General features: G+C 46.7%; 2 protein-coding genes across 5 annotated transcripts in view; one reads left to right on the top strand and one right to left on the bottom strand.

The window, feature by feature from the left end:
• LOC119103529 (uncharacterized) overlaps positions 1–12,976 on the bottom strand; it is a 32,656-nt gene extending 19,680 nt beyond the window's left edge. Inside the window, exons 1-2 of the mRNA XM_037227109.1 lie at positions 12,542–12,976; positions 7,396–7,474 (exon numbers count right to left, since the gene is read on the bottom strand). Of these exons, the coding sequence (XP_037083004.1) occupies positions 7,396–7,474; positions 12,542–12,796 (334 nt within the window). The 5' untranslated portion in view covers positions 12,797–12,976. The remainder of the gene's footprint in view (positions 1–7,395; positions 7,475–12,541) is intronic.
• A 5,813-nt stretch (positions 12,977–18,789) lies between these two features.
• Positions 18,790–27,883, top strand: part of LOC119103608 (transient receptor potential cation channel subfamily A member 1 homolog) — a 44,530-nt gene continuing 35,436 nt past the window's right edge. For 2 of the 4 annotated variants that reach the window (XM_037227203.1, XM_037227200.1), the window contains exons 1-3: positions 18,790–18,874; positions 22,973–23,062; positions 23,275–23,388. In XM_037227203.1, coding sequence (XP_037083098.1) covers positions 23,298–23,388 — 91 coding nt within the window. In that variant the 5' untranslated portion in view covers positions 18,790–18,874; positions 22,973–23,062; positions 23,275–23,297. Of the gene's footprint in view, positions 18,875–22,972; positions 23,063–23,274; positions 23,389–25,149; positions 25,638–27,883 lie in introns of those variants that run through there. The other 2 variants (XM_037227201.1, XM_037227202.1) reach the window with 2 other exon arrangements.

The following is a 27,883-nucleotide window of genomic DNA, read 5'->3' as shown; positions in this document are numbered from 1 at the left end:
CTTTTCGGCCGTATAAATACCGGTTGTCTGAGCCGAGTGTCTAGGATGGCTGCCTTCTGTGGGGATCTCCCGCGGTTGCCCCACCTCAGGGACGGAGGAAACTCTAAAGCTGCTTCGTGACGGATATTGTGACGAAACCCGCACAAAGTCGTTCTCTCGCACGTGCGTCTGGTGGCGTACGGTTGATGACATCATGACCATTTCGCAGAGATGCAGAAAGTACCAGGCACATCGCAGAAGCATGCCAGAGGTTCCTTTGCACCCCCGGGTTTGGCCCCCAAAACCCTGGGAGCGCTTTCATGTTGATTATTGTGGTCCAGTCGATGGTTGGATGTTTTTCATCATAATTGACGCATGTTCCAAGCGGCTGGATATTTATCCTTCCGGAAGTGTACATCAGAGATCACATTCGGACATGTGCGCACTTCATTGACTTGATTGGGGTTGCCCAAAACGTTTGTGTCAGGCAATGCACAGTGTTTCATGTCTGAAACTTTTCGGACATTCTGTCGATCGAACGGAGTAGTACATCTGACATCGCCGGCGCTGTCACCGAAATCAAACGGTTTGGCAGGGCGCAGCGTCCAAACATTTGAAATAAGTTTGTGGAAACAGCCCGCTGGCAGCGTTCGCACCAAAATAAAGTGTTTCCTATTTCGCTATCGTGCTACACCGCACAGCACAACGCACGTTAGCCCAGCTGAGCTGTTTCTGGATAGATCTGTATGCATGCCTCTGGATTTTTTGAAACCTGGTGTGGGGAACAGAGAGAGGAGAAATCAGGAGAAACAGATACAATATGCATATCGGGGTTCTACGGAACGGGTGCTGTAATGGAGCAAAATGGAGTAAAATTGGCTGTTCAATTGCAGGATGTGGGGAGGGGAGGGGGAGGGGGGGTCATCTGGAGGCATTTGCACCTATGCGCACCCTCGTCTAGACATAACTGAAGTCGAGGTACCATCCATCACACATCGCCAGTCAGTCGGACCGAGAAGCGACCGATGCTCCGGTGAACGCTCGGCCAGCCTCAGGTGATCCCCGTGTGTGCCGCGTCATAACCCGCGGTCGCGGGACACGCTGCGTCAGCCGGACAGGCTGCGGTGTTCTTACGTGTTCAATATTGCATTGTACAGGATTGCATGTCACCTATGTTTGTAGAAACTGAGGACGTTGTTACTCGTATTCTTTGTGCTTTGCTCAGGCGCTTTATGAGCTCGTCAGAATCCTAGGTCGAGGGATGCAATAGCGCGGTGCCTGGCGCCGCCTCTGCTCGGCCGGCCCCGGCCGGCCGTCCCACCGCAGGCTATGAAAGGCGAGGCCGGGCCGGCCGCCGCAGATAGTTCAGAACGGGACGCCTACGTGTCTAATTCATACATGATGCTAATGATATGATAATGATATGATGATATTTGTATGATATGATAACGATAATATTTATACAATGGATAAATGATGCTCTTTATGGAGGTTCCTAAAAATTGTTGCTGCTCACGAACCAGGAACGCAAGAGACACGTTTTGGTACGAAAACACGAGCAATGAACGCCCCCCCCCCCCCCTCCATAAATAATACCATATCTCCAATGCAAACAGCATATACCAACGGTGAAGCACTGGCTCAACTAGTCGAGCCTTCGGACATGACTTCTTAAAGTCCCGAGCTAAACTCTCTGGTGAGGTTCACATTCACAGTGCCGGTCATATGGACAGTATCCTTCAAAGATGTTGCGCAACACGCTGCTTCACCGTTGGAGTATGAAAAAACACACGATACTTAAACTTTCAGGCTATAAACGGTTGTCTTTCAGTCTTTGATTCTAACCTAAATGCTCGGAAATATTTCGACAGTCCTTGGAATGCTGACTCTCTGCCGCGTGCTGCTTACCACAGATATCTGCGAAGCTCTGGGCTCTTCTCGCAACCTGGTATCTAACTCAGTATCTATGTCAGCACGCATGATATCTGACGACAGTGTTCGCTAAGTTTTCTGCTTCACAGGGGCGTTTATCAGGGACCGATTTTGTTACCCGTACGTACGACTATTTTTTGTTTCCAGTCCTACGGCTGACTGACCTCAGTGGTTTTGAAGCAAAGCTTCATGGTTCTCATGCCTCAGTAAGTGTGTTATGCCGACGGCCACTTTCTCCAGCAACGCGCACCATCTCATTCGCACTGCATTGCTAAGAGTTTCGCCACCCGGTAGTGTTTGCAGCTTGTGTGCCTAATGCAGCCCACACTAACCAAGGCATTTGTTTACAGAGGCGGACTCCTACCAGAGATGCCGGAAGGGCGCCTGTGCGGGCATCGATCGGTCGTGCATGCCCGGACCAAGCGCATGGGTGTCGTGCTTGATCCGGAGCTGCGCAGCGGTCCCCACGTGGACGCACGTCTGCGTATCGGTTGCCTACTTTCTCCAGTGCAACCCGGGTGTAGTGTGACTGAGTCACCCGCTTAGTTCTTGCCGAGAACAGACCCAGAGACTAGAAGAACAGTACACCTTTTAGTATAACTTAAGACATTATGAAAAAAATGCTGTTGATATGTTTCACAAACAGTTTTCGAACTGATTTCACCACCTTAGGCGTTGAAGTTTTCTTAGTTCAAATAGTCGTGATCAGGAGACACACAGCAGATGTCGTTCATGTTAATCTGCGTCGTTTTTAATCGGTGTGGTCAAAGCCTGGGGTTCACCGGTAGGAGGGGAAGAACATGCGCCCAAACGGCTACACATACGCTCGACATACGCAACACACCATGAGACACAATGCTGTTGGAGACTATTTGGTCATGGTAACTCAGTGTAGAGAGGATGCAGCAACTGATTTTGTATCAGTTGCCATATTGCTGACCAAGGAAAACTGAACCATGCCAAGTAAATATGCACACATATTTTCTTCGAATTCGTAGCAATGAAGGTTGAAACTTCATCACGAGAGAGACATCACATTGGGTTCTTTGTGTATCTATTAGTAAGCATATACCCATTGTTAAGCATTTACTCATTAGCATACACTGTGCCATGGTATATCGTTTCCTTTGCACGTTGGGTCATGCTTACCAATATAGTTGCTGATATGTATTGCCGTTACCTTTAAAGGGTTTGTTCCATATTTGCAGATATTAAAGTAACCATCAGGTATGGGAAAATACGCTCACTTAAAATACACCGATGGGGGAAAGACTGCTTTAGAGAACACAACTTCTCTGTTTAGTGAGTATGCTTCCCAATACGTCATTTTTTATTACGCCTTAGCACCTTGCACAACATTGATCTAGAGCAAGTTAACAGACATAGCTGGAAACCGTGCTCACGAACGCCAGATATAAACGAGTTGACAATGATATCGAGAGGTGCAGGGAGATTTCAACATCCCAGGGTGGAGCGTAGATTTTGAGCAATTGCCAAATAGCTACAAAAATATCCTTGCTTGTTTTGAAGAAATTTTTTCTTTAGCAGGTGGTGAGTGAACCCGCTAGGGGAGATGAGGTTATAAATCTTGTTATGACTAATTGGCAGGGGTTGGTGGATGCTTTGACAGAAGGTGAGACACTGGGAGGTAGTGACCGTAATGTTGTGAGACTTTCGTTGTGTGTGGGTTATTCAAACAAGGCTAATAATACTCTCATTCCGAATTTTTCTAGGGCTAGGTTTGAAGCACTTACAGCCTTTCTTGCTATCATCCAGCGAAATGATATTCTAACTGGTCTCACTGCACATCAGATGTGGGAAGTGTTCAGGGATAGTTTAGAAGGACAGGAAGGGTCCGTCCTTGAATACCGGCTTACCGGCTCATTCCCTTCAGGTAAATGCGACAAATAGCTCTAGGAAGCCCCCATGGCTGGCAGACCGTGCGCGATTCGATCGCGGTGAAGGAGGCATATGATTGGCAAAAACTGCCGGACATAGAAAGCAACGAGACATTGTATAGGATTGCAACAAAAAGCAGGAAATCAGGGCAGCCAAATAAACTGCGTGCAATTATTTTCAAGATGGTTATTCCAGTTCAAAACCGCATGCGAATGTGGAACACCCCCTTTAAGGGCTCTGAATACCGGCTTAATGGCATGTACCGGAGAGGTGCAACAAGTTTCATATGATCTAGCGTTCAGTGCGTGGCGAATCATTTCCATATATTTGCTTTTGCTTTCATATGGCTGCCACTGGTCATCCACCAGCTCCGAACATACGTCTTCACCAAGACCCCCGCAGTGCTCTCAATGACATCTTGCAGTACGTGATTGGTCGCACGCGGCTTCTTTCGGAATATTGCGCTACTCCGCGAACTGTCTCAGTATACGCAGACCATAGAACAACCAGTCATGCAGCGCAACGGACATTGAACCCATCTGGAACAGCTGCTGCTGGCCAAGGTGGCGGACGAGAACCGTAAGAATCATCAACGCCGCACGTGAGCAGCAAAAGAGGAAGGTCTTTGCCATCCCTGCAATAAACTTTGAGGCCGTGAGCTACATCTAACGGATCTCCAGTCACGGGTCAGTCACCCAGTCTTCACTCCCGCGAGACCTCAGCGACGGCGAGCTGCGGGACGCAATAGACAGTGAGCTCCGCCGGCCATCTCGCCCTATTTGGCTCGCGCCAGGGCGGTGCAGAGAGCCGTGCACACCGTCACCGAGGCGTGTCCGGCGGTGATGGGAGGAGAGGCATGGCATGGCCGCATCCCCACGGCCAAGCCCAGGCACCACCAGATTTCCCCCCACCGTCAACTCTAAGAAAGATCTGCTTTGAAGGTAAGCTGGTAAAGGTTAAAGGGGGTGTTCCACATTTGCGTGGGGTTTGGAACTGCAATAGCCATCTTACAGATCATTTGGTGTATTTTACAGCCCTGCCCGCGAAAGACCTAAGCCCCTTCCGTTTCTGAGCATCCATGAGCATCTGAGCATCCAGGCATCCATGACGCCATACTAACGTTATTAAAGTATTGTCATTCAATTAGCCATTCGACGATGTGAAGAACCACGCAAAGTTTAATTGTCAAGCGGTTCATACTGGCGTTTGTAAACATGCTCTTTCAGATATAACGACTGTCAATTGGCTCTCAATTTATGTTGTTCATAGTGTGATGACGTAATCAAACAATAACATATTGGGAAACATATTGACTTAACAGAGAAATTGCGCAATCTCGAGCATTCTTTTTGACTTACAAGTACAACAACAGCTATAAGAAAGCGCATTTCATCATACGTGATGCTTGCTTTAACATCTTCAAATGTGGAACATTCCATGAAACTAAGCACTTCCCCAAAAGTGTCAGAATCCTGTTTCGACTGCAGTCTATTCTACAATCGATCGAACCTATATCTATATTTGTGTCGAAATTGGTCGAAATTGGTAAATATGGAAATTGCAATTGTATGCCTGGTTACCTGATATATTGTTTCGTATTTTCACCACCTTCATGATTCTTGTGCTTCCTTCACAGCCCCTTTAAACGCGTCTGCCGCAGGTAGTCGCAGCAGCAGATCACGGCAACGCGGTAGTCGCTGCCGCTGCCACTGCCGCCGCCGCATCATTCCGTCCGACCGCCTCCCGGATGCAGGACGGAATTCGAGAGAGGGGAGACCGGAGAGCGTGCCGCTGGACCAGCGCTCGGCGCTCCCACAGGCAGCACGCACTGCGCCTCTGCCTTCTGGTTCAGTGGCATAGCGGCAGGAAAGTGGGAGACAGGCAGTACGCAGAATGGGGACAGCAGCGCGGCACATTAACCCTCCTGGCGGCGGCTGGCGCGGCAGTGCCCGAGGACGCGCCGCACAGCAGTGAGACCAGCGCCGCACTGCTGAGAAGGTCTAGGGCTGGGGCTTTGACGATATGTAGATACCGGCTGCGACGGTACTTCCGCTACCGTGTGGTCTTTGCCAACACACGGTTCGGGTTTTCGGCCTCTGAGCAGCTGCTCTTTGGACCGGTGCGTCGAATACGCATGCTCGGCCATGTGTAAGATGCGAGTCAGTCGGGAAATGTCTGACTTTGATCTCAGGATGATCTTAGACCCGAGGGCCTTGACATATTGGACCTTACAATGTCACATATTTGCACGCGTCGCTTCAAGAGCGCCCAGTAGCATCGTTTCCAACACGAAGTTATTTTGTATCGCCTGCCGCCCACGGTTTGACGTTTCCGGCGGCGGTCACCGCCGCCCAGCATACGGCGACTGCAACGCCGAGCGTCGGTTTACAGCGATATTTCGATCTGCTCCCGCCTCACGAATGTAATTTTTCGGGAAAAACTTTTGCTATGCCGTGTACTTCTAGGCTCCAGAGCCAATAATTTTTCTTCATCTCGCTCGGTTTTGTTATTGGCCGACGTGTGATGAAACAATTGTAGTTATGTATATTAAAAATAAATATGGTTGTTGAACGTTTTGTTTACAAACGAGGCAGTGTCAATGTTGCATCGATCGGCAATATTTTACAGTGTTTCACTTTGTCGCCCTCTGAGGCAGTGTTTCTAACCGTTTCCATGGAAATGAGGGGCCTTCCTACCTGTGATACGGAAGAATCTTTCAAACTGTTCAGCGCATCGTGCTATTTCCCATTGTTTAGCAATGTTTTCACACAGGACCTGATGAATTTACGTTCTGCACCGCGTCAGGTCACCAATTCATGATCAAGTTCTTAAAGCTCGGGAAGACGAAACTGTCGGAAATCTGCGACCCGTGACATAGTTTTTCGTTTTGTATTCAGATGTCCTTACCAAAACCTTCGCACGTTGTCAAAGCGTTGTGTCGCAAACGCCATCAATGCTTTTGAATTTTCTTAGGAAGCTTCGAGGTCAAAGTAAGATCGGAAAAAAAATATTGTGACTTACGCGACATTAGCCTCCAAACCCGTAATACCATAAGCGGAAGTGACTGAACATGACCAGTAGGCAGCGAAGAGGTTATTTAACGTGAAGACACGTCAAGTCAAGTCTTCAGGTCGCTTGAAAACAACGTTACTGAATATTTTACGTTTAACCAGTATCATTGTCCTGCATGTAATAGGGGGGGGGGGGGGAGGGGCATGCTCATGCGAGGCCAAAGTTATGCAATGTCGTGAACTTACCTCAGGGAACTACTGAAGGTGACAGCAGTAAAAGTGACAGCAGGAGATTCCAATGCGCAAAAGGGTCTTGTCCGACCAGACGTGACAGCACGAATAGGTGTTCAAAACGGCGGAGGTAAAACCTATAGATTTTGCGACAGGTATATGCCTCCGCCCATGGAATGTAAAGTCCACAGAGGCCGTACCAACATTCTTTGAGCGCCAAGCGTGGCAAGGCCGTCAAAGTTGGCAAGGTTTTCAAACACGCTCAAATCTATCCACTACAACAACGTCAGTGACATATTAAGTGACAGCTAACAAGGCCGCGTCCAGGCCTACGCTTTCTTACCGGCGATTGTTGTGATCGTTTGGCAGTCAGTCAGCGAAAGCATCTGGCGAGACGAGGCCTCAGCAATCTCCGCACCGTTCTGAAACATATGATACGCACTTCGTTGCGCCTGAATCATATGATGCCCCACATGCTATTCGTCTTTGATCGCTTGTTTTGTTTTTGATTGCCAGTGAAAAGTGAGTCCCCTGTAATGCATCGTTAGTTTTAGCCTCGCTCGGATAGCTCGATGTCGATGCGGTTCCCCCTAAGGTTTTTTGGAATAGCTCTCCGGCATGTCGCGCAATCGCATCCAAATTCTCCGTAGCCTATGTGGCATCCATTGAAGTGTGCTGACACAAAAAAGACATCTCTAGCCTTTATGATCTCGGAGCAGCGGCGGTTTTTGAGGAACACTGCCTCTGGGTACGCAATCGATGATGCCGCGGAACGCGCGCGGCGGGCCGACAATGTTACATTGACAGAGGCATGCATCATAAACATGCCGTAAAATACATCTATGCATCGTTTTACTACCCATTAAGCATGGAACACGCCCCTTCAGGTTCATGCCACTACAAGGCATGATCTCGGAGATATGAGCATGTAAAGCTGAAAGGCCGATTTTTGAGAAAACTTCACCTTTGACCTGACATGATAGGGTCATTTGTTAAACTAGAAGCCTAAAACTCTTGTAATCATGAAGCTCGCCACAGACCCCACTGATCGTTGCCTTGTCCACGGCGATTTTTTCGCCATTGGACTCAACTGTGAATGCATAATCACGCAGCTGAGAGACCGTGCTCCATAGGGCATGTGCACATATTCTGCTGCTGCTGAACAAGTCTCAGGGATATCAAATCTCGTCATGATCAGGATAGGTGATCATCGGCAGTCAAAGGTCACCGAACGGACATAGGATCATTTTATTTTCAAGTTGAACTGCACACCTTTTTATCCTTCTAATAACTATACGTGACCAATGCATACATTCAAAACGCATTGACGACTATGTTATCACAGATTTTTTCCCAAAATGCACAGAAAGTCAGACCTAGCCGTATGCTAATGTACATATATATATATATATATATATATATATATATATATATATATATATATATGCCGATACCTTGGTGGATCAGAATTGCTCTTAAGGCCTCTGCAATGTCGCAATGGCATCATTATTTAGTCTTATCGTATAATGCATTTTTTTAAACATCAAACTGGAAAAAGAAATGCAGCCTACCTATCCAGAAACTAATTGTTAATACGATGCCGGCCAAACAACTGACAAGCAGACCGTGTGGTTGTTGTTTCGAAATCTATGGACCCATTTTTATACTTCACAAAGCTTTCAAGCAATGTCGGCAGCGTCCCCACTTGGAGGAGAATCCCGCTCAGAAGCCCGACACTGGGCGTGGACGGAAAGGTTGGGTCCATGAGCCCTTAAGAGGGAGATCGGCTACACGATCCAAGCCAACGTGGCCGGTAATCAAACCTCTCTTCGGAGGGTAGCCGAGTGATCACGCGTTTGATCAAGCTGACCTACAGCAGCGGCAGAAGTGTCACACAATGTCAGCGCTCTGCTCCGCATCGTTTCTGAGGACCAGCCAAAACCCTGAGGGAAGAGAGTGACCGATTTTGCCGTGTCCCTCCGGGAATAGATCTTATTGGCACCGTTAAAGTGACTAAATCTGATCACATCACGCGAAGTAACATAAATGTCCTAAAAATAACCAGTGGTGATGGGTGTAGAAACTCCAGTGCCAGACATCCGGCACTGGTCATTGCTGTGCGTTGAAATAAAAAACAACCCAGAGCAATGCAGGGAAGGACGGATATTCACCTGATAGCATTTGGCAGGAGCGTGCCTCATTCAGCGACGAATCCTTTAGCATTGACTTATGTGAAGGACCGGGGGTGGGGATGGGGTGGAGTGGGGGAAAGGACTATCATGCCCTTAGCCAGGAGCGACGCTCGGACCACACACCTTTCGAAGCTTCGACGCACGATTTCCCAACTGCGCTACACTGTTTCCATTCTGAAGATGGAGGGGGCGGATGAGAATAGTTGTAAACTCTCTGTTAAAGGGAATGGTCTACATACATATGGGTTTCAAAACTGCAATAGCCTTCTTGGATATCATTCGGTGCAGATCACAGTCCTGGCCTTCTGAAGACCTGAACCCCTGCAGTTTCTTAGTAAGACACGCCCGCGAAGATGTGCAGAGAATTTCAGGGGATATTTCAACGTCACCCAGGCATGCATAACGCCACATTAACGTTATTAAAACCCTGTCATTCCATAAGCCATAAGGCGATCAGTGCAAATAAAAAAGTAACTGTTGAGTTGTTTATACTGGCGTTTGTGAGCGCCTTTTTCAGATATAACGACCGTCAAATGGCTCTCAATCATTGTTGTGCAGGGTGCGATAACGTAATCAAACCATGACGTGTTGGGGAGCACATTTACTAAAGAAAGAAACTTGTGTTGTCTCGTAACAGCCTTTTCCACTTAAAATTATCTTCATAGTCATAAGTGAGTTTATTTCATCAGGCATCGCACTTCCTTCGAGATCTTAACGTGTGGAACATTTCCTTTAACTGTAAGTTAAACGTCGCTGTTGTTGCATTTTTCACAGACACCAAAATGTGGATATTTTGATTATCTTCTAAAGCCCATTCCGAAGACCTTAGTGACAACTGTTAAGTACATATCTTTTCCTCCTTCTACCTCCCGCAATAAGTCCGCTTGGGCGAGGTCGTCTGCCCCACGGCACTTTCCTGTCGAGGGCCATCCCTAATCGCTGTCGCTATCAAAGCTAGTGAAGAGCGTGCAGGGTCTTGAAGGAGAGACTGACGCAACTTGATTTTCTGACCCGTGATGGCGCTCGGCGTGTAAAGGCTGTTAAAGGGACACAAAGTACGTAGCATGCCTTGTTCTCCTTCAGGAAGGACAATTCTCGCAGGCGGCCCCAACAACTTCCAACCTGGGTCGAAGTGTTGCGTTTATCCCGGATAACAGGCAGCAGCTGCCAATATTACATATTTTTAGCGATTTCTGTCGCACCGCTCATTCAACTTTGACAGATGTGAAAATTACCATACATTTTACCGTCACCTACATCTGGTGCTACACCATGACTAACCTGTGCGTTTATAAATTGGCAACCACCTAGCTTGTATGGCTCAGGGACATATTTTGCGTCTACATGAGTCCTACCGATTTACCAGCATCGGATATATCAACGCCATCCGGGGATGGTCAAACGCCCGCTAGCAAACACCCGCTGAGTGACATGGACATCGCCTTAGGGAATGGACTTGGTTCATAATTAGTCTAGTGGGCTCGATACGTAGATGCATCACTACCATGAGATCACTGCCCTCATTCTGCCCGGAGCCGTCACTCTGAGATGGAAGCAGGCGCTCCTCCCCCCTCCCCCCCCGAACAAAAAGTAGGCGACTCATCACCGATGATCAATTGACCGCTATGAAAGTGATAGTCGTATGGTGGTACTTTATGGCATGCCAAGAATATCGCGACGCCATATGACAACAAGACGGACGCCAAACATTGTCTTTTATAAATGGGTTATACCACATTTTTAACTTTTCGTTTATCATTAGATTACACGCGCACGATTTTATAAGCAATACCATTCTTCTCGAAATAATTCTGAGTGGTTCAAAATTTCGATCTGAAGCTGTATCTTGCAGGAAAAATCTTGTTGGACTCCCTGCTCACCACCATGAAAGTAATACATTTAATTTGCCTCGCTTTTGCAACGTGTTTACTGTCATATTTGCAACACACTTATTCGTCGACATGCTGGTGTAATACGTATCGCCAATGCCCGAAACTTTCTCTTTAAACAAAACATATTAGAAGCTATTTGCCTGTGAACAAGAAGCTATTATCCTGGGAATGCACCGAAACATTAATCTGCGGTTTTAATTTCCTCTCTATGGCGTTTTCACAGCAGCTCGTTTCAAGGCGCATTTTTGCATTGGGAATGGAAGCATCTCATGGTCCATAATGGCACACTGGCTCAAGCTTCCACCAATACGTTTCCATCTGAGAGGGTCTTGCCGCCCACTGGTCCAATTACAAATGTTCTTTTAATACACCAGTAGAGGTGCCACGGTAGTTGTCATAACGACGGTCGTCGCGACAACTGCAGTGCCAACGCACATTTCTGATACAAAGCGTTGAAAGCTTAATTTGAACTCAGAATAATTAAAATGTCTTATCATGTCTTGATAGTGCTGCAGTCGCACCGCCCATTGCTATTTACATATACATATGTGCGTATACATAACATATCAACAGTAGACTATTGTTATTATGGTCCTGAATTGTCATTAGATAATGTTCGTGAAACATGCCCAAAAGGCAGAGCAGTCCCTTTGGTGGGATGTTCCATATTAGGAGACATCAAAGCAAGCATCAGATGTGATAAAATAAGCTTCCTTTTAATTATTTCTATATTTTTGAGTGGAAAAGATTGCTGAAGATAACGCAATATCTCTATTTAGTAAATATACTCATCATTACGCCATTATTTGACTGTGTCATCCTGCCTTGCATCACATTGATTCAGAGCCACTTGATGATCGTTATGTCTGGAAATTGTGCTCACGAATGCCCGATGTGAATGACTTCACAGTTCCCTTTTTTTCTTGGCCTTGATCGCCGCATGGCCAACGGAATGGCAAGATTTAAATAACGTTATTATTGCGTCACGGATGCCTGGGTGACCCTGAAATGCTCTGCATAAAAAGCATGTACATATTTACGTGCGTATAGCTCAGAAACTAGACTGGTTGAGGTCTTAAGAAGGACAGGGCCAAGCACTGCACCGAATGCTGTTCAAAATGGCTATTTGAGCTCCAAACCCCAAACCAATGTTGAACACTACCTTTAAGCGAAATAATCTATTACAGTGACGACATGGGATCTACATGTGGTCAAGGCCTGACGCGACGCTGTGGGACGGTGTGAGGATGGTGCCTGACGTCAAGAACTGCCATCAGCTGGTCCTCGCAAAAATTCTGCGCTTTTCCTGTAAACTTGATTTCCAGTACATCCGCAAAACACTACATTGAAATGTTCAAAAACAGAGGCAAATAATTTCACGCATGAAGTCCGTCCCAGTTCCTACCTGCGGATGGCTTCTCTGCGTTTGTGGCCGGCCTGTGTGTCGCTTCTGCTGGGTGACCTGCATCAGCTCGATGGCATCGCTGCGCATCCGCCAACCACCGTCCGCCGCGCCAAACCGCCTGTTGAGGCCGACGTCTATGCTGGAACAGTTCTCAATGGTGCGGACGCAAAGGCTGATGGAGAGCGAGGCGAATGCGGTGGTCCCCGTGGCTGCCAGCAGCGCTGTGAACTGCTGGAGGCATGCCGCCTGGCTCATGGCTACGGCGAGCTTAGCCTCTGCTTGTTGCGAGCACCGACCTCCGCTGCGTTGGGCCTCGGTCGGCGTTAGACCACTGCACTCCTGCCGCTCGCGCCCAAGGGCATGGACGGGAGGTCGTGCGCTCCGCTCGGCGGAGGCCTGGTGTCACTACTGGCCTGGCTGGCCAAGTCTGGTCCTCCGCTCCGGGGCGCTGGGAGAAACCGCTACGCGCCGTCAGTCCGCGAGGTAAGTAACCCGCTGACCCCGCGTCCTCCTCAGGTCAGCAGGTGTTGCGGAATGACGAAAAGAAAGCGCTGGTCGACGCGGGCCCGACTGCATTGTTTAGTCGAATGCTGTTTTGATTAGCCTTAGTAGTGGCCAAGCTCAGATTGTCGCACACACACTGCCCTTGCAAGAGAAAGAGGAAAAGGTAAGCTTGAGAACCCCTGTGCCTACGACCCAAGCTGTATTTTAGATGAGTCTCGCAGAGTAATCAGATGCACCGCCAAGCGAACCTGGAAAGGAGCCGGCCCAGATTACAAAACAGCGCATCGTCACGCTCAAGATGAATGGGCCAAAGTCTGACGGCGAAATGCAGATGTTTGAAATACGGACACGCAGAATGTCGACTTCTAACAAATAGCCCCGTTCACAACGCACAACTCGTTTAAGCCACCTTTGGTAGGTGGCTTATTAAGAATATCTTCTATAGCTTACTTGATTTCAAATACAAGTGATCAAATAGCACACATTAAGCTTAATTAGATCAAAAATACGCGCTCAATGTCTGTTTTATTGATCGCTGTTGTTTGATTTGTCACTCTGAATGATATACCGCTACATTTTACTTGCCGTGTTATGAAAAACTGTATAATAGCCGAGATATATCACGACGGCGACCATGAATCTTTTCAGGGTGAAAGCTGCAGAATTTAGCGATTTATGCTAGGCTTTTCTGCAAGCTTTCAACTTTCTTTCTACTTTTTGAAATTTTTTTGTATCATTCGGAAAACTGACATAAAAATTATGCTTTTCGTGTGTTCCGCTGTCATTATTGCACGTTTTGAAAGAGCTATTAACTGCCAGGATATCATTTGAAAAATCCGTGACCTCTACATCGCCCTACATCTGTTTCTCGCGACATGATTCTGGAGCGCGGTGTTTTGGTCACACTTGTGTATGAGCTGAGATATTCCACCTTATCTAATTGTTTGCCTGGGTGAGAACTTGCACGTGCGCTTCAGACACAAAGGCTCGTGTTAGTATATTACTGTGGGCTACGTACGTATCCCAGTGAACAAGTGGGTTCGCCACAGCGTGGTTAGGTAGGTACCCCTTCCAAAATATTTCGCATTCACCATATTCATGCCAGGTGCTCACGGCCGCCTATGGTGTAGTTTAGGGATGGATGGATGGATAGGATAATAGCTGATCTTTGAACTATTGGCTCTTCTAAGACGATTTGATGCGGAGGTGGCGTGGGAATTCTGTAAAAGGTGTGCATTTTGAGTAATGATTATTCATTCCAACTTAAAGCAATGAGGAATATGAACAAAGACACTTTGTTTTGTGGGCTTTTGAAATGTGTATATAAGATTAATGCACATATTATTTGCATCTTAATGTGTTATGAACTTATTCTGAGGGTATACAAATGTCTGTTCAAATGCTTAGACTGTACAAGTATGATATATTTTGACAAGATCTTGAGTATTGCTGGTGTAGATGTTACATTGGTAAGCATTGTGTCCATCAACATTTCATTTTGAAAATCATACCATATTGATATGCAGAAATACACAACAATTTTTGATTACTTGTGCACCCTCACTTAGCTCTATGTCCAATATGATGGCAATAAAAGGTGAAAAACAAGCTGGTTTGAGCTGTGTTCTGCAGTATTTCGCTTGATGTATTATCATTGATGTGTGTGTCATGTATGTCATGTGCCTGAAATTGGTATATATCTTATAATTCATGCATCATATGATTCTGATTGCAGACATGGTACCACCCAAGTTGTCTCAGATGCCTCAACACTGGGAGGAGGTGGAGGTCAAAGCCCTCCTAGACATCCTCCTGGAATTCAAAATTTTGGATCTTCTGGATGGTAGGGTGACCCACCATTTAGATATATGTCATGAGTTCCAGGCTGAAATGTCTGGATGGGGGCTTTTCAAGAACATAAGACTTCATGCCAGACCACAGATGGCCAAAAATCCAGTGAATCCAGTAGCTGGTTATATGGAATGTGGCAGGAGTGGGATGGTGGCTAAGCTGTCATGCTTGCAGCATTCCAGGCCATTTGCTCCAAATTTGACCAACTAAGATGTTGTAAACTAAGATGTTGCATATAATTTAATGTATCACTGACAGCTCCCTACACCTTCTCCCCCCCCAACCCTCAAACACATGATTTGTAAAACATCACAGGTGTTTGATGCATGCCCCATAGTTTGTCTAGTCCATGGTTTACATCACTATCCCCTGCCATGATTGCATGTTTCTAGAAAGTGCATTGTTTTGGTATTGTGACATCAAAGCTATTCAAACATGTATAAAACAGTATAACACTGTGCATGGTTTGTGTAGCAGTTAATGACCCTCTGGTCTGACATCATGCACATTACTATTCATCTTGACCTGACCAAGGATGTGGTTTTATGATATGGGGTAATATGCTTGGTATGGCATGATGCCATGTTGAAAAATCAGAATTATGAACAGCCCTGAGTAAGTGCAATAACAACACATGAGTCTATATATAATTACCGGTGTTGTCAGACTGGGGCAAATCAAGTTGAAGCTTCAAAAATTGAAGGGAGGTTTAAGGTGGCAGCCATCAAGAATTGCAGAAGTGGCGAAAGTCGCCGTGAGTCACCCCACCGGCGACAGCTGGAGGAACTATTTGGCTGCAGGGTATCCTGCAGTAGACTGTCCAGGATGGGTATGGACGTAGAGGACGCTGCGGCCGAGACGGATGCCGACTCGCTGACAGTCATTTTCAGTTAGTCTGCATGTCATACTTTTTACTTACTGGCTACTGATGAGGACTGCTACTGATAGAGCCACTGTGTATGCACAAACCAGCAGTAGTTATTAGGTTTTGTGGGGTTCTGAAAGGGCTGGATTGTCACCTTCGCTCTTGTGTTTCGATGAACCGCTCCAGATGTGGTGTCCGCCGGATCTGTAACCTAGCGCCGGGTCGGATTCCCCAGACCATGCGATGATCTCTAACAGCAACTGTACTCAGGCATCACACGATGCCACACGAGCTCTCGCTGGCACGTCCAGTATTTGCTGTCACATGCAAACCTACTGTCTGCATGCATGCCAAAAAGAAACTGGTGCGTCACATGCAAAAAACAAACTTCTTCATAACAGTGGGCGAACGGCACTCGACCGAGGTCGACACCGGGGACTGCTCCACCGTCGAAGAGTTAGCCGATGTCAGTTTTGAGGCATGTATGGACAAACTGGTTTTGGTGTAGGTGATGCTGTAAAGCGCGTCAATCAGCAGGGGAGTCTGCCTAACTCGAACCTGAAAAACCTGAGCTCGCCTGCCTAACATCTTTGTAGGACGGGTAGGCACAGCAGGAATGTGATCTGCGTACCTATCGTTTGCCAGACACGCAGCTTAACCACTGCGCTACCGGCACCATCCGCCAAACATATGGAAATGGACTTGTGCCTGGATTCCGAGGGCGATCCAGGATCCCATGGGACACTTATGTTTGTGGAATTGTTTTTTGTTTTGAATTGTTTGTGGAATGTGATCGTGCCGTGCGTACGATCTGATGTATTGGGCTCCAGTTACGCGTCTGGTCGGGAGTACGGCATTTGGTGGTGTAATGTTTTGCCATTTGACCTCCCTGCCTGCTGGCATTTGACAGGAGTGCAGTACTGTGACATCTATTTTCAAACGGATTGCGCGCATGACCATTTTCTGCTAGTGCCTAGCAACACACAGTACACTTTGTTAACGGTTGCCATTGGGTGCCTGCGCTGTCGTCGTCCTGCAGATGGACCGGATGTTGAGCCGTCGACTTATGGTAGCGGTGGGGTGCTATTTGAAATGCCTCGTCGTTAGCATCGGTTTGCGACTTAGCCCGCTATCGACTCTGACCCGGGCCTGAAGCGTGATAGAATCTATCGTCAGGCACATATGTGCATGCCTAGGTGTTCCACTCCATGTTTGTGAGAGCACCAGAATGTGATTTTTGTAATTTATCCTGAACTCAAAACGCGTGCATACACGAAGATCCACGACGACAGTGCTGCATGAAAGATGACACGTGATCGCATGTTGCATGACCCGACCTCATTCCATCTTAGGACACCTCCATCCTGGCCTTTTCGACACCCGAGGTACAGCATCAATATACAGTACAATACGAGGTATTGCACAATTGGTGAGGCACCTGTAACTCTGTTGCACTTAACAGAGAATTGGATCTACTGAACATTTTGTAATTTGCCTTCAAGAACAGCATACGTGGTTTTCCCTTTCGTACAGAGCCACACACTCAACGTCAGCCAGGTCCTGTCGGCGTGGCTCGGTACCCAAATGTAGCAAACCTGGAATTTCAATTCTAAATTGTTTGGAACACCTAAACATGCAGAATTACATGACATTATGGATTACAAAGTTACACCCGTTTCTTCACTGCAATAACTGGAGCCTGTATTATTGGGCTCTTTGCACCTGAGGAAGCTCCTGTCGCTGAGCCATGTCCCAGAGGCTTGAGACGCGGGGACAGCGGCGTCGTGAGACGACCCGGGGTCCTGGTAGGTGACGTGTTCAAACCTGTGAAAGGTACAAATTGTGAACAGCATGATACCGATGTTCATCACGACGGTACATAATGCATGACACCCAATGGATACCGTACGTCACTGGCCGCTGCAATTACCTTCCGTGATCGTCCACGACGCCTTGCATGACGAAGCTCGTTCAGCCCTTCCTGTTGGTGAAATCCCGGTAGTACTTTCCCGACACCGACGGTGAGCTGACTACTAACCTCGTCGCACATGTCAAGTGTAAACACACTATGTAACCCGTCAGACACTGAACGGTCACTCCAAGCTCTGACGTGAACACGGTCCATAGCCGCATACCACGATTGTAGAAGCCAATGATAGTTGTTTTTGTTCTGTAAACATAGCAGCATTAATGAAACAACATTAACAAATAAACAACCAACAAACAACAATAGCGCCCCACAAAATCATAAACTTAACAGCGATCAGTCGAACGCAAATCCTTTGAGACAAGCTTACGAGAGCACAAAAGCGGTATTTGCTCAGAACCCCAAGCAAAATATAGCAGACGTATATTTGCGCAGAATAAAGTTCTTACAGGCCATTAAAGATATTCCCTTTCCATGGACTCAAAAAAGGTAGAATCTGTATCTAAAGATCGTCATTTGGATTGAGCTCAAAGCCTCACAATGAATCCAGAGCCCGTGCATCCCAATGCGAGAGTTAATAGCAACAGCCAATATATCAATATGCAGTGCCCCAGTTGATCTGTGAGGAACGCCCTAATTGGGACGAGGCCGAGTGCTGTCCGACTGGTAATTTTCTTACCAAGCTGTTTGCCACGAACGTAACGAACGCGGGGTTTTTGTAATCCTGGCAATGCTGGATTTGGCTCATTTTGAACGGGTGTTATTCAAACTGGATGAGCCTTGAAGGAAATCACGTAATTCGATTGGAGCCGTATCCTACCTGACCATATATGGATTGGATGACATGAAACAACTGATGCGTTTCGTACTTTGCTCCCAGCGTCAAGACGCGTTTCGTACTCTGCTCCCGCAACACCGGCCGTGCTTCGGCGCGCCGGGAGCCCGCCAGAGCGAGCAGGCCGACCTCGGGGTGCCTTTGTGTATCGTCCTGGGCCCTCTGCGGCCATGGTCACCTGGCGATTGATCGACCCTGATAGCGGCCGACAGTCGTCGGCGACCCGCGGCGCCGCCGTCGGCTGCAACGAACGCGTAGTGCCGTAGTGCCGCCCTGGCAGCACCGACGCGGCCCATCGCACTCGGTCGGTCGCACGGCGCCTGTCAGCAGGCCAGGGCACGCTGCGTGCAGGTGCGTATTGGTGCGGACTGCGCGTTGGCAGACTAAATGCTATTGGTGCCTGTGAATCAACGCGTACAAAGTGAGCAGTTATTAGAGATTATTGATTATTATTATATATATATATATATATAATATATATATATATATATATATATATATATATATATATATATATATATATATATATATATTTGTCAGTGTTGTTTCATTAATGCTGCTATGTTTACAGAACATATATATATATATATATATATATATATATATATATATATATATATATATATATATAAATTATATAATATATAATAATTATATATATATATAATTATATAATATATAATAATTATATATATATATATATATATATATATATATAAAATTATTGACCTCGTAGCACTTACTTCTGTGGCCAAATTAGTAATGCTTGTAGTGTCGAGCATGCTGATAACGATGGCGCATCTTATTCACCGTAGTCGGCGGCAGTATGTATGACCTGAAGGACAAAACTTGTTGCATTTAGTATGACCCCGATATGTCAGAAAAGTTTAAGGTCATCAAAACTGAAACGCTACAGTTTTTTTGAACGCATAACCCTAGAAGTGATTGATTCACTGATTACAATATTATCTCATTTTACTGCATTTAGTACAAAGACCTTCTAAAATACCCAAACTTTATGGTCGTTAGATCCGCACACGTACGATTTAGCGCATGTCTTGTTCGTCTTTCTAATTGCTATATTGGATGTGTTTCCCGCTACAGTGGGGTTGTGACTTTCTAAATAATTTAGTTCAATACTTTTAAACCAGAAACCGTAATATTGTTTCACATTCATAACTCTAGTAATGCTCGACAGGCTAATTAAGATATGCACCTGACTTCTGCTGCATTCAAAACTATGACTTGCAAACGTCTCCGAAGGCCGAGGTCAATAAATCCGGACTCTTACGATTTTTCTCAAACTCTTAGCGCTTGTGAGTGTTCTACTTCCTGATTACGACGGGCCATCTTAATTTCCGCCACCTTAAAACCTATGACTACTGGGGGCAATCACAGTTAAAGGTTGTTATCCCTTGACCCATTCAACTTAACTCCAATTTAAAAAGTTGGTAATGTTCGTCATACTGATGTCGTTGGTGAGTTGGTGCACTTTGAAAAAGACGTTCCTACTTTGATGCGTTTTAACAAAGTTGTAAGAGGATGAGCGCAAATATAAGTCTGAATGTGAATGCGAGAATAAGACCATATCCACAGACATCTGTGCAGTTCACAGATCTTACCTGTGTCGATTAACGACACGCACCATGGTTAAGAGGGTTTCCAAGATTGCTGGTGACAGCCGTCCCTGTGCTGGAGCGATGGCCCACTTAAAATTCTTACTTTGGAGGAAGATAGAACAGATGCAAGCTCAATGACCTTGAAATTTTAAATACATCTAGAGGTCCAATTTTTTCGTGCGGCTGGAAACGGATGCGCTATTGTAGTCACGACGTCCAACACTGTCATTGTAATGAATCCAAGAAAATGCGTTGGAATCGTCATTCACTGACTATGAACTTCGCTGACCCCTGGAGTTCATGGTGATATGCATCACTATGAAAAGGGATACACTAGGTATTCAACCCGCCAAACACTTTCATTCTGATAAGTTGGATAATTTTGGGGAATCTGAGTTCAAAGGTCTAAAATTCGGATGTCTGGTTGTCATTGAACATTTCGTTTCCAGGCGCATTAAAAGCTATCATAATCAGCATGTCAAATACTACCACCGTTCTTAACGTGGCCAAAATTATGCATTCAGACTCAATGATCTTGAAATAGCGAGAACTCTGGAGAAAGAGCTTTAATACAGCAGGAAGGGGATGCACCATTCTATTTAGCACGTCGGGCACCACCAGTGTTCTTTTGGAATGGCTACGGTATCGTTAGCTTTATCTAATTCTAATTTATCTATGCTAGCTTCATTAGTGCGGTAACCAGGAATTCGCCCAGAGGGAGGAAAAATCATGGAAAACGGATACTTTCGGCGAAGTGTGCCTCTCTCCGCCACTATTAGATCTCTGTGCAGAGGGCCATTTCTGTTCAGGCTCGCGATCCCGTTTTGACGCTCCGAGGGATCATTTTTTGATGCCTTTGGAACCCAACTGGCGTCTGAGAATGTCAAATATAACAAAATCGAAGGCCTATGCGATAATTATGCGACCAAAAAGACGATTCTGCAAATCTTAAAGCCGTGCGGGGTGTCGCCAAGGAACTAAGTACAGATGAAAACATGCGATGGCGTCACGAAGCCTACTTTTCAATTTGCTCTCGCGAAAACATGTTGCGCAGTGTAATGAATGGAGGGAAAACATGCGTTGGAACTGCATGCATCTATTTATGCCCATACTATCAAAACATGGATCATTTTGACGTTAAACGTTAGCTAGGTTCATATATTGATGTAGATTGACTTAAGGTCTCATTTTCTGATAAATATGGCATCCTCAATTTTCTTTTAATTGATATGCAATCGACGACAAATCTATTAAAATCAAGACCAAACAAGAAAATTGATGCGATATCTCCTAGATCGGTCGTAAATTGTCAACAAAAATAGAGCATCAGCATTGACGGATCACGCGCGGTGCACCCCATGACCTTACCGGCTGGTATCGGGTGACCGGGCGCGATCGGCTCACTCCGTCGGCAGCCGTGACCGTGACCATGACACCCGCCGGGACTCCAGGACTCTGGATTAACGTGTTAATGAAGAACGCATTTTGATCGACCTTACGCACATGGCATCCACCCCGACCTTGCCCACCTGTCATCCATCCCGAGTTGAGCAGATAGAGAGCCAAGTTATGTTTTAACGGCAATGTGTGCGGCGAATTATATCATCAGATTATATATATATATATATATATATATATATATATATTATATAAATAACGGCAAATATATCATCCGTTCCAAATTCGTCTCTCATAACAAGTTGTGCCACTGATCATTTACATAGATATCGGTTAATGTGGGTACAAAAAGTACAACCAGCAGGTTCAAGTTCTTGGTTGAACGCTGCATTCATCCCTCACACCATTGCTCTGGATGCTCTGGCAGTTATGTTCATTGACGTAACTCCAGCTGAGGCGTGTATTCCCAGAACTGATGACGACGGTAGTTCCGCGGTCCTTTCAGCGTTCCTGTGTGTTTCAACCTGCATATGTATTGGGCGTCGCTCCGTTTTGCAGATTTGATTACCTGTCGCATAATTAAAAAGTATGCTTACGACTGGAAATGATAGGCGAGTGTTATGCCATGTAAACTGCAAACAAAACACGGACGGATTATTCGCAGAGAGATAGTATGTGCATATACATGACAGATAAGCTATGAGGGATCGTACAGATGCTTTCCATTAGGGGCTGCGTAGAGTTCTTCATTATCTGTGTCCATAATTTATCCGTTCACTATCCAGTTATGTGGTCGGAAAGACTGCGATACATATCTTATGACGGCAAGATTTTGTCCTGGTTCGTGCATTACAGATTTACGCATCCTGTTCTGATCCACATCCGCTGAACGGTGCCCCCCTCCCCACGTCGGTGAATGGGCCACTCTAAAAAGGTCGTAAGGGAGTGCAATATACACACGGCCCAAGGCCCAAATCCTCAGTGTGGTGACACACGTTGAGGAAGTTACATTTGTTGTATGATTGGTCGGGCAGTTGCTGGAAAAACAATGACCTTGTTTTGTGCTTGAGTGCAAGTTTTCAGCATGTGTAGCTCCTTTTCCTGACGAATTTATGCAGCGGCTATTAAGTAGGTTCGACTATCGCTGATAATACAGATGCCTGTGATGACAATGTCATTGCGAGTTTTGAAGCACGTCACGGATATATGTATGTTGCAGTGTTGCTACCCACTTGAGTGTTGTTTCCATGGTGGCCATGGACTATGTCTTCTACCATATATTGTAATTTGTCGCAAAAACCCTGCGGCCATTGGACAAACGTTCTGTCACACCTTTCGTGACGGCACCCGAGTTCCTTCCGCCCTTCTGGAGATGGCACCTATCCATAACTTCCATGGATAACTAGCCTGCATTAATATTTATTGGTTTCAGGTGAGCGTCACTCAACCAGCGAAGACGGCTGAGTGACGCCTTCGCTGAGCGCTCCGCTCTGAAGCGTTTGGGATTCTCTTTGAAAGCGCGGTAGGATGACCAGAACTGGGTGGGGGTGGGGTGGGGGGGGGAGGGGGAGCTCGGCGGCATTTTGAGCCGTTTCTTTCCATACATTGTACCTAAGATAAGCCAAATGCCGAGTTCGTTTTCAAATGTTCAGAACTCGAGTCGCCCGCGCCCCCAGCGCGCCAACGCCTCTGCTCTTGCTCCCATCAACTGATGACAGCGCTGCCTGCCGACAGAGAAACCAGCTGTCGGCGCCACCATGCGCGCGCATCCATTGGAGACGACAGCCTCGTCCGCAAGATTCGCCATGCGCCTTCCACCCGTGGAGACGATAGACTCGGTTACCACAGGTGAGGTTGTGGTAACTATCTTAAAGAGGGAAACGAACTACTGGATGCTTAAGCCTTTTTCTTACACATTTATTATTGCGTCTCTTGCCGCCCACCTCCGTGAGTCTGACGCCGCCACTGCGCCAAGGTCAGCACGTTGGGCGCTCCCCGTACGGAGTTGCCAGATTGGCGATAAGTCGCCAAACTGGCGCGTTCTGAGCGCACTTGGCGAGGGAATATTCGTCAGGCCTGAGTTGATTTATACAAAACCGCACTTCTGTGTAACTCCAATCGGATCTGAGTGTATTGTGTGGATCTATGGATTGTGTAGATCATGGGGCTGCGTTTGTGTAGATCCATTCACAAGTGGATTTACAGACAGTGCGCTATGTGTAAATCCACTCAAATCCAAGTCGATTACACAAGGGGAACATTTTGTGCACAGCTACTTCACTGGTGGATTTACACAAGGGTGACCCAGGGGAGCTATTCTGAGTAGGTCCTTGCGTCCTTGCATCAATGCGTCAAATGCGTCAACACGTCCTGGCTGAAAATATCCCGGCTAATAGATAATACTGCAAATACATAAACTCTTCAGAAGGCCGTACAAGTCACTTTGTGTACTTGCCTGGTTGATGCAACAAAGTTTGTGGTCTCGTGTTTTTTCTCTTTTCTAGCTTAAATGAATGGCTTGCGTTGGTGGCTTTGGCCTCAGGAGTGTGCACGCCCTAAGCAGTGCTCGTCGCCGATGTCGAGCCCATTACACGGCGTACAATTGCAGCCAAATGGATAACTGTGCCTTTAATGTTTGCGCCAGACGGGACCGTGGTGGAACCTTTCCTAGTGTTGTTCTACTTCCTAGGCAACGGGAAGGCCACCCGTGTCAGAATGATCCTCTCCGGTCAGCTGCCGCCTGACCACTTAGTAATGCTACGGCCATACCATTGGCTTTCTTAAAGGGAGCGTTCCACATTTATATCAGTTTTTGAACCGAAACAACCGCCTTGAAGATAATTCGATGCAGGTTACAGCTCTGCCCTTCTTGAGACTTAAATCCCTCCAGTTACGCAGCGCGTTTCTAGTTTCTTGTTTTCATGACGTGATGATAACGTCACTCAAATCCTGCCATTCCATGAGGCATGTGGCGATCAATGCCAAGAAAATATAATTGTCGAATCGTTCATACCTGGCGTTCGTGAGCGCGATCTCCAGATATAACTGTCATCGATCAGCTGTCAGTCAATGTCGTGGATGTTACAATGACATAATGCAAGATGACGTATTGAGAAGCATACTCACTAAACCGAGAACGTGTTTTGTTTAAAACACTTTTTTACTTAGAAGCATACGAATAGTTGTGATTTAGCTCACTTCATTATATCTGACGCTTGCTTCAACATCTTAAAGTGTGGAAAATTCCCTTTAAGGACTCGAAACTGATGCCATAGAACGGTGCACTCGGTCGCATCACTTAAGAGTCCCCAGACCCGATCATCCGCAATCTGCTGTTGAAATGACTTCTGCCGTAGATGTTTATGCCGCATAAATGGCGCACACTGCCAAACAGTGTTGATACTTACAACGCTTTTAGTATTGGCTCTGGTACAGTGCATAATTTTCCCCCCCAAAATGAATGAAGAAACAGGCATATGTAGTTTTCCGACAATTGGGCGATAAAACTGGCGACTTTCCATGCGAACTTGGCGTTTTTCATTGCAGAATTTGGCAACTCTGCTCCAGCAGGCCTCCGCCGGGTTGTTCGTGGGATCAGTGGTCCCAATCTTGAGAGCGGCGGGGTGCTGTTGCAGGGCCGAGTGAGATATCCGCAGTCGCGATAGTGCCGCGCGATTGTACGTAGGGTGATCGGGTGTCGGCGCAAAGGCCTGCAGCGCGCCTTCCAGAGCTCGTGCTTTCTTTTCGCTGGCGCTCCGCGTCGGAGAGAGAGAAATAGCGTGACCAAGACAGCGGAGGGCGCCGGTGGCGACTCCGAGACTCCTCGACGCGAGTCTCTGAGCGCATCTGCGCCGACGCGGCGGACCGACATCCCGTGACCAGGCGCCCGCAGGCGTCAGGCGCACCGGGATCGGCACCCACGTTGTGTCTGTGCGCCGAGATCGATCGTCAGCGCGTGGCTCTCGGCGCCAGCGGCTAAGAGGGGCGCGGGCACGCTGGGCGGAGGTGGGCGCCTGGACGGATCCGACCGACGCAGGCAGAAGGGGAGGACGCTTCACGCATCATGGCAGACGGGGAGGACGCGTCGCTCACAAACGGTACGATGCTGACAGTCTGCCACCAGTCGAAGGACATGTGGGTACGGCACGGCGCTGGGTGCCGCCGTTGCCTACCGATAACATACTCATCATCCCTCGGTGTTTGGGTCATATTTCAGTTGGGCTGTAGTTTGTTGACCTCGGTTTTGAAAGATAATGAGAGAGGACCTTTGGTGGTATGCTGTTTTGATAAATGATTCTGGATCGACCGAAAACCTTAGTGTCAAGGGCCAATTTTGCCCTGCAAGATCGTATTCAAATGGAGAGGGGGCACTCGATGACATTTGTTTATATGTTGATTTACATGCCCATGCATGTCGACAACTATAGAGTGCAGATATGCACCGGAAAAATACATCGGAAGCGTTTTTGTTTTGCGCTATTCAGGACATTTCACAGGTATGTGCCTCATTAAATTGGTTGTGCGCGCAAAATTTTGAATTGTGGCCGTCCCCATGACGTATCCTGCGCTCGCTCCTGCTCCGGTGCGGTGCAATATGTGCCCGAACCCGACGTCATTGTGACGTCGCTGGCTTATTCTTTGGTGCTAATGTTGCCTGCAAGGGTCATGATCTCAACTATCCGCAACCCCAGCTCGGTGTTTGAAATTTGTGCTGCAACAAAAGCTCCTACCTAAAGGGGTTTCGCGACGTTTCTTCTGCTACCAATTCTTACACCCGACATTCGGGCTACGCGACAAAATTTATGCGGCAAAATTTCATAATTGCCATGACTTATAATGCAAACACTCTATAGGCATTACTTATATGCACATTACTTCTAATGCAAACACTTTACGTGACAGTAATGAAAAACGACCTTCAATTTCTGCTTCAAATTTTTTTTGTCATTACCTCTACTGCAAAAACATATACAGATTACTTATACACCACTTTGCTTCTACTGCAAAGACCTATAAGCGACATGAGTGCTACACAACAAGCCTTTCACTTGAAAAACCTGTACCCTTCATTATCTCTACTCCAAAACTTATTCAGCCATTGCTTATACGCGACATTAATTCTACTGCGAAGACTTGAACGCCACATAAGTGGCGCAGCAAAGACTTGTGGGCAAGTCTTCTGTAGAAGTAATAGCTGGTTTATGTTTTTGCAGGATAAGTTTTGTCGTTTAGTACTTGTATCGTATGCGACATTCTGCGGCAAATCGACACGCGCCCCGCACCCCCATCCCTCGGATTTTGATACAGATGGGTCTTAGGAGTTGTAATCAACGCTGAAGTTGCTGTTGACATTTGAGAAATACTTCATTTCCACCGTGTTGGAATGATGGTCCTCGGCGATGTCGAGTTGCGTGGATGCAGAGCTATCTTCGGTGACATTTTTTCAACCTGCTTGACAGATAGTTTGGTAAACCTATGTGTTAAAAGAATAAGAAAACTGCCCTGAAGGATTTATGTTGCTCTTGAAATAGTTATTGCACAAGAAATCATAATCAGGACATTATGAACATTTGCAGGGGCACGAAGAAAATTTTGCGATGTGATATTGATATTTTTCTCATCAAATGAAAGAGCATAGTGTCATTCCTCAAAGTGTGATAACAAAAAGGGTGGTTCTCTGCTTGAAAATACATGGTCCATGCACCGACGAATCATCTGTAGCGCTTGGCCTCAGCCGGCTGCTCCCCCCTCCCTCCCTCAAGTGTGCTGTCGGGACCGGGATAATTGGAGGCGCGGGGGGGGGAGGTAGTGGCGTACTGTGGGGATGGTTTGGTCTCTTGCCAATGTAGGGCGACTCAGTCAGAGAAAAGCCCAGTGATAGAGCCTTGGGCCAGCGCCTGTTATGCAGGTGGAGCGCGTGGTTTTATTGGCAGTGTTTCGCAGCAGTGACATGCTTAGACAACCCCATGGTGCCAATCCATTTGGTACTCACTTATTCAAATGAGACAGGCTCGATTTAGTCGGTTATGGGAGTTTTCTCGAAATATTTCTGAAAAGCTTAGGATTTTGATTTGATGTAGCCACTCCTGTGGGTCAAATCTCATTGGACTCTGCTCACCACTATTAAAGTAATATCTTTAATTTGCCTTGTGTTTCCAAGGGGTGTGTTCTGTAATGTTAACGACATCCTAATTTTTCAAAATGCTTGCGTCTTAAAAGTTAGGGAAGCTAGAAACACTTTGCGTAAAGAACGAGATGCACGTATGGTGCTGTTATGCCGCGAACGCTGCGTCTGGTGGGTAACAGCCGCGTGGAATGTTCATAAGAAATCGTGCATGATTCG

The sequence above is a fragment of the Pollicipes pollicipes genome, unplaced genomic scaffold (assembly GCF_011947565.3).
Source record: "Pollicipes pollicipes isolate AB1234 unplaced genomic scaffold, Ppol_2.1 Scaffold_5724;HRSCAF=6776_pilon_pilon_pilon, whole genome shotgun sequence".
NCBI lineage: Eukaryota > Metazoa > Arthropoda > Thecostraca > Pollicipedomorpha > Pollicipedidae > Pollicipes > Pollicipes pollicipes.
The sequence above is the reverse complement of the archived record's forward strand: the minus strand, read 5'-3'. Positions and strand labels throughout refer to the sequence as shown.